The sequence below is a fragment of the Coenobita brevimanus genome, unplaced genomic scaffold, assembly GCF_032717465.1.
Source record: "Coenobita brevimanus isolate Jiangsu-jjx unplaced genomic scaffold, ASM3271746v2 jjx.HiC_scaffold_155, whole genome shotgun sequence".
NCBI classification, from domain to species: domain Eukaryota; kingdom Metazoa; phylum Arthropoda; class Malacostraca; order Decapoda; family Coenobitidae; genus Coenobita; species Coenobita brevimanus.
Genome location: NW_027642394.1, coordinates 62,829 through 70,351, shown reverse-complemented (window position 1 = coordinate 70,351; position 7,523 = coordinate 62,829). Strand labels below are relative to the sequence as shown.

Sequence of the window (7,523 nt, the reverse complement as noted above, 5' to 3'; positions counted from 1 at the left end):
CATCAATGTTCAGCTGTTTGGCCCTCCTAGAATTAATTGATATTACAGCAAGGTTGCTGGTGCGGTTGTTGCCACTGCTGTTCCTCAAGTATGTCTTGAGGAGTTTCAGACATGAGAAGCTCCTCTCACAGGCAGCTGAGGTGACAGGGAGGGTCACTGCAATGCATACAAGTTTATACAGATCTATAAAGGTGTCCTTGTTTGACTCCAGCATGGCTGCGAGCTCAAGTGGTGTGGACACTTCCAGGCCATTGTCTCTCTTCCTAGCTATTAGTCTTGTCAATTGGTGGACCTCCACTGCAAGATCACCCTCTGCCACTCCATAACTGGCTGCCATTCCTGACAGCGCTTTTTGTCCAGAAATGTAATGTGCTTAGGATTCAAGGCAGCAGCACCCATCAGAACATTACAGGCATCAGATGAAAATCGCCTGCTCAGCTCATTGAGCATTCTATCTATGATGGCATAGAAGGTCCTTCTCCTGGCATCTGGTATAGCTCCATCCCTCTGACCTGTACTGGATGTTATGATGAATTCATCCAGGTGTCTGGGAGCAGATCGTTGTCTACCTGGACGCTCAGTCTCAGTGCGTATCCCAACTACCTTGCACAAATCCTCAGCAGCCTCCTCTAACTCCTTCCAGGCAGCTTCAGTCCTCATTTCTGTCAGTCCAGACATGACAGACTGCATCAAGTCCTCTGCAGAGGCCAGCTGAAGGTCATGTGACTGGAGGTGGTTTGACAGTTGTTTGGTCATCAGTAACACTTTTTCCATGGCCATCAGAATTGTCACAAATTGCTGATCTAGCAGGATGCACAGGCCCTTTGCCTCAGTGGCTCTGTGTGCATTGTCTCCCTCCATGAGACGTTTCAAGGTTGTCACTATGGCAGGTAGGGTTCTTTTCACTGCCAGACAAGCAGCATGTTGGGAGGTCCATCTTGTGTCAGACAGTTGCTTCAACTCTATGTGCTGCCTTGTGGGATTTAATTCTTTTTGCACCTTTATAAATTCTTCATGTACTACTGACGTAGAGAAGAACTTGTACAAGCTCTGTATAGCCACAAAAAACTCTGCTGCAGCCTGGATATTGTGTACACAATCAACGAGCACAAGGTTGAGCCTGTGAGCATAACAGTGGACATACACAGCCTGTGGTACCTTTCTCCTAAACCTCTCCTGTATACCACTGATGTGCCCTGACATGACTGTAGCTCCATCGTAGCACTGGCCAATGCAGGCGTTGTGGTCAGTACCACATTTGGCCAGGGTCTCCAAGATCTTGTTGAGCAATGAGTCTGCATCCAGACCCTCGGCTGCTGTGAAGTCAAGGAACACCTCATGAAGGCTCTGTTTGTGGAGATACGTCACCACAATGGACAGCTGTTCTTGTTTGCTGACATCCTTGGTCTCATCCACCATTAGGGCAAAATGCTCTGCTCTTAGGACCTCGTTGCTGATGTCCTCTCTGATTATTGAAGCTATGATGGCGAGCAGTTCATTTTGGATATCGTGGTGCGTATATTTAGCATTGCCAGGACCACCACTCAGTTTCTTTTTGACAATGTCATCATACCTGGAAATCAGGTCCAGCAGTTCCAGGAAGTTACCTTTGTTGCCAGAATCAGTGTCTTCCTTGTGACCTCTTTGGGCAACATTTTGGCAGGCTGTGTAGAGCAGTACGTCTATTACTGCTCTAATGTAATGTCTGTTTTCCTTTACAGTTTTTTCATGGTTGGTAGTAAAAGCATGTAGGATCCTAGAACCTGTTGCTTTCTGCATCTTAAACTCTGTCCAAGCTTGCATAGAAAACTTGTGTCCTGCTGAATTAACATGAGACTTCAGAGATGAGGTTGCCTTCTTCCAGTTCCGAAAGCCGTCATGGGTGAAGGACTTCTCACATTTGCTTAAGTGTACATGACCGAAATGACGACATGCAAAGCAGAATGCAGCATCTAGGGTCGTGGAGTACTCCAGCCACGAATGATGATCACGCCAGTTCTTGTTGAATGACCTTGACTGGCCACTGTATTCTGTGGCTGGGTATCTCTTCAAGTCTGGACAGGTGGGACCACTATCTGGAAGCTGGCTCAGGTCCTTGGGTCCAGGTAGTAGTTTCTCACCATGGGTGTGAGAAGTGCCCTCTTGTGGCTGGGGTTCTGCACTAGCCTCACCTAGTAAGGCTGCAGACTCACAATCACGATCACCACTGTCCAGGTCCTCATTAACAGCAGGTGTGTCTGTAGGAGGATCATCATCTCACGGCCTCTTCTTGGGAATCTTGGGTAACAGGTAGCGTTCCATGATCAACCCGGCCTATGTGATCAAATATGATAAACCACCATCAGTTACTTTCATAAACAGGGAAAACAGCATAAACAAGCACACAGATCACAGAAGCATAAAACTGCATATTAGCATTACAACAGACCAGATATTTTCACACTATTTTATTCTTCCTTCCACAGCTTCTTATAATCTTATAGTAGCCTATATACATTTGTAAGTAGAAAAAAATCAACTTACACCATACCTGTAAATCAGTGCAAGACGAAAACCACAACTAATAAGCTCAGCTGCTCAGTAATTCAGTGTCTACTGCACTAAGCAATTAACAGCCAACAGACTCGGAGATCTACACACAACCGCGTCGCGTGGTAGACTGGTCTGGTAGCTGACGGGAATCGAACAGGAATGGCTCATCGTGCACTCGATTCGTGAATGCTGGGCTAGGCTAGGAGCCTAGGACCATGTAGGCCCTATAGCAGTGTGAATCCTTTACTTCATTTTAATCAAATATATTCAAATTTATTAACTTCCTGCCTCGAATTATGACATAATCGACATTCAATTATATTTCTGAAGACGAGATAATAATCGTACAGTCGTAATACACTAAAAGAATGGCTAATGTAGTTTAATAAAATAATGCTGTATTTTACTTTCACTTATCATTTTCATTATAGGATATGTAAACTAACCATCTGAATTACAAGAATTTCACAGAATATATTATAACATAAGTTACCCTTAGTATTAGAACTAGGCTGGAAGTTTTCCTTAGAAGTTGAGTCAACTGATAAATTTTCCGTAATTTCTGTGAAATTACTATAATTCAGAATCTGCTAAATGCTAACAGCTAAAAATAATAATCACGATTTAATCTATTGTCTTGAATCTTTTCCTAAACTTATAACACTTCGTTTCGTCAACTTTTGTGTATTATTTGTAAATAGTAATACAAAATTGAAAGTTCAAATAAGGGACGTCCTGCCTAAATTCGCCTTTGGAATCTGGCAATATTGGGGGGGCTGATGGGGGGGCTTGGCTCATTATTGCAAGCCCCCCCTTGGTACCGCCACTGAGCACAAGGTTATGAAGGAGTGCAAGAGGGATGTGCATATGGTATAAGGAATGCAGAAGGGGAAAGGATGCTCGAGTTTGGGGAGGCAACGGACATGATTGTGTGCGACACGTATTTTAGGAAAAGAGACAGTAGGTTAATTACGTATGAGTCTGGGGGAAATAGCAGTCAGATAGATTATTTTCTGGTTAGGAGGGCCGATAGGAGGTTAGTGAGGGATGTTAAAGTTATAGGAAGTGAGGAGTGTGTGCAGCAGCACAAACTACTGATTTGTGATATGGTGCTTAAGGAACGATTGATGAAAAAGGGGACTTATGTACCTAGGAGGAAAATATGGAAGCTGAAAAACCAAGTAGTAAGGGATGCCTTCTATAGCAAGTTGAGGAGAGTGGTGGCTGAACAGGGAGCTGTAGACAGAGGCATTAATGAACAGTACAGAGCCCTCAAGAACAATCTCTTGAGAGTTACTGATGTAACATGCGGTTGGGCAAGAGGACCACCAAGACATAAAGTAACTTGGTGGTGGGACGAGGGTGTAGAAGCTTCAGTTAAGGAGAAAAGAAGGCTTTTCCGGGAATGGAAGAAGGTTGGTAGCAAAGAGGAATTTTTGGCTGCCAAGCATAGGGCTAGAAGAGAGGTATACCAGGTACAGGGCAAAGTCTGAGTCACAGAGACTTTTAATTGATAACCTAAATCATGGGGAAAGGAAAAATATGATATTTAGGGTGGCAGGTCAGGTGAAGAGGGATAATCGGGATATTATAGGTGAGCAGTGTGTGAAGAATGATGAAGTAAGGGTACTGCTGAACAGTGAGGATATTAAAGATGCATGGAGAGAGCATTATAACCGGTTGTTGAATGAAGGAGTTTGACTGGGACAGAGAGGGTTTGGAGCCAGCAGATCCAGTGTCTGGCCCTTGCCCTTTGATTGATGCTGCTACTGTGAGTGAGGCAATAGGCAGGATGAAGGTGGGGAAGGCAGCAGGTGTGTCAGGGTTGACTGCCGAAATGTTGAAGGCCTCAGGCGATACAGGGGTGAGTTTAGTCACTGACCTGATAAATAGGATTATTTATGAGTGTGTTGTCCCAGATGATTGGCTGAAGAGTGTAATTGTAAATGTGTATAAAGGGAAGGGTGATGCCCTGGAATGAGGAAATTACAGAGGTATAAAGCTTTTAGATCAGATAATGAAGGTAATGGAGAGAGTTTTAGAAGGTATGATTAGAGAAAGAGTGAATATTGATGAGATGCAGTTTGGGTTTATGCCAGGTAGGGGGACCACTGATGCCATATTCATTGTTTGACAGCTTCAGGAAAAATGTATTGGTAGGAGAAGGGATCTTTATTTTGTTTTTGTTGATTTGGAAAAGGCCTTTGACAGAGTCCCTACAGAGGTGGTGAAGTGGGCAATGAGAAAGCTTGGCTTGGAGGAGTGGCTGGTTAGGGTGGTTATGGCCATGTATGTGGGTGCTCACACCCAGGTGAGAGTGAATGGAGATTTGAGTGATGAGTTTTCTGTGAATGTTGGTGTGCATCAGGGGTCAGTCTTGAGTCCCATGTTGTTTATCATGGTACTTGAAGCCATTTCACGTGACTTTAGAAACGGACTCCCGTGGGAGTTGTTGTATGCTGATGATTTGGTTTTGATTGCAGAGAATGAAAGGGAGGCGGAGGAAAGGTTTAGGAAGTGGAGAGATGGTATGGGGCAAAAGGGTTTAAGGGTAAATGCAGATAAAACAAAAGTGATGATATCTAGGGTTGGTGGCGGTACTGTCAAAGACGAGGGAGAGTGGCCATGTGCAGTTTGCCACAAGGGCGTGGGAAGCAATTCCATCTTGTGCAGTGTGTGTGATAAATGGGTGCATAAGAGATGTAGTGGTATCAGAGGTAGACTACGAGATAATGCTGATTTTATGTGTACGGCGTGCCGGGGTGAGCAGGTGGAGATTGTCAGACGTGAAAGGATTGAACTTGCTGGTGAATCTCTTGAGTGTGTGGAAGAGTTTTGTTATTTGGGAGACATGTTGTGTGCTGGAGGTAGCTCTGTGGCTAGGGTGAGAAGTGGTTGGAAGAAGTTCAGGGAGCTCTTGCCTCTCCTGACATTGAGAGGGCTCTCCCTACGTGCTAAGGGGTCTTTGTATGCAGCATGTGTTAGGAGTGTAATGCTGTATGGCAGTGAAGGAGGAAGATATTCGCAGGCTCAGACGTACAGAAATGACAATGATTAGGTGGATGTGCAATGCGTCCCTGCCTCCAAGGCCTGGAGGGGCTTGGTTTACAATGGAAGAGTTGAGAGGTAGGATGGGACTGGAGTGTATTGGTGTTGTGATGAGGAGAGGTAGACTGAGATGGTTTGGACATGTGAAGAGGATGGGGGATGATAATTGGGTGAGGAAGGTGAGAAGTGTTAATATTGGGGGTGGGGTTATGAGGGGTAGACCGAGAAAGACATGGGACGAGGTCATTAAGTGTGACCTTAGGGTTAAGGGACTGAACAGGGAGGCTGCAATGGATCGTGCAGCGTGGAGAGCCGCCATTAGGTGACCAAGGCCGACACATGCAAGCATGTTGGAGCCTTTAAAAACGAAAACGTGTGTATGTGTGTGAACCTGGTGGACTGAAGATTGAAATTGCTTGTGTATTTTACCATCACTTTGGTGGATAGGGAGGGGATTAGGGGTGTTTGTAGACCCAGGAGGGGAGCTGTCCAACTATACATGTTCCACACCATATGAAGGCATCCCTCTGCAGCATTATTCCTTGTAAAAAGAGCAGTTATATTCAGCTTACAGGAATTTTTTTTTTTCCCCTATCAGCATGATAGACTTAATTTATGCACGATAGTGCCAGGTGATCGGACTGATTACCCAAAGGTGATTTTAATCGTGTTACCATCACATGTTTCTGTTCACTTTATCTCGCTCAGTTTATTCCTGCCAGTGTCTTTTTAATTTTATTCTTAACATCTTCTAACCATTTTATTCTCAGCTTAGAATAGGCATTTCAAACTGGAGGGGTGATTATAAGTCCCGACTCCCAACATACGAGGCCTTGCTTGGGTTGAATAAAATCACATGATACTAACTAAAGATGGATATCACCTGAGGGTCAGTGAATTAATCAAGGGTCTTGGATGAAAAGTGTTAATTTATAATATATTCTTCAGGTTCTGACATTGAATCTGCCTTATGGAAGCTGCATGGTCATGGAATCTCCGTTGTTGAAAATACCTGTTTTGACGGTCATCCACTTCTCAGTCAACTGCTTCCACTATCAAGTAAGTAGCCACCTGATGATTTTGTGTGTGTGTGTATTTACCTATCTAATTTACCTAACTGTATTATACAGGATTTGCTCTAAGCTTGTCATGTCTAAGGTTAGATACCCTCTGAATAGACCTCGTATATGCATGCACATTTACATACACATACACATGCAGGCATATGCATGTACACATGCACATACAGGTCCATATACGTGCACATTTGCATACACGTACACATACAGCCAAATTTACGTACCATACTTATACACATATAGGCACATTTACCTATACGTACAGATACAGGCACATTTATGTACACATACATATAGTCATGTTTTGATATGCATAGTCACATTGAAATTCACATACACAGAGCCACATTTATACATATGTATTCATATACAACCATATTTACATGCACATATAGGTACATTTAGATAAATACATAAACAGATAGAGAGATATTGAACACATACATTACCACACAGTGTAGAGTTGTGGAAAAAAAAAAAAAAAAAAAAAAAAAAAAAAAAAGGAGAGAGAGAGAGAGAGAGAGAGAGAAAAGAAACGGGGGGATGAAGTCATACATTGTGACCCCAGGGATAAGGGACTGAACAGAGGCTGTTAGAAATCAAGCAGGATGGAGAACCATAAAGTGACAAAGGCCAACACATTAAGCATGTTGGAGCCTGTATAAACAAATTGAAACAACGCTGCTCTGTGGTGGAACTCTGAAGGTGCCATGAAAAAAAACAAAAAAAGTTGTCTATCCTCCATTTCCTCTCTTTATTTTTTTCTTCTGTTTGTTTAGCCAGGGAAGAAGGAAGCAGAGGCTGAAAGCCTATAAAATTGTTCCCTTCAGGAAAAAATAAGAAGTGATTAATTCAAAATCTGTT

The 7,523-nt window shown here is 43.4% G+C and overlaps 1 protein-coding gene across 1 annotated transcript; it reads right to left on the bottom strand.

The window, feature by feature from the left end:
* Positions 1-279: 279 nt before the first annotated feature.
* LOC145389614 (zinc finger MYM-type protein 1-like) lies at positions 280-6,960 on the bottom strand. The gene is made up of 2 exons (XM_080264858.1): positions 6,951-6,960; positions 280-2,237 (listed from the first exon to the last, which is right to left on the bottom strand). Exons 1-2 carry the CDS (start codon positions 6,958-6,960, stop codon positions 280-282), a joined length of 1,968 nt encoding a protein of 655 aa, XP_080120984.1.
* Between the last annotated feature and the right edge of the window lie 563 nt (positions 6,961-7,523).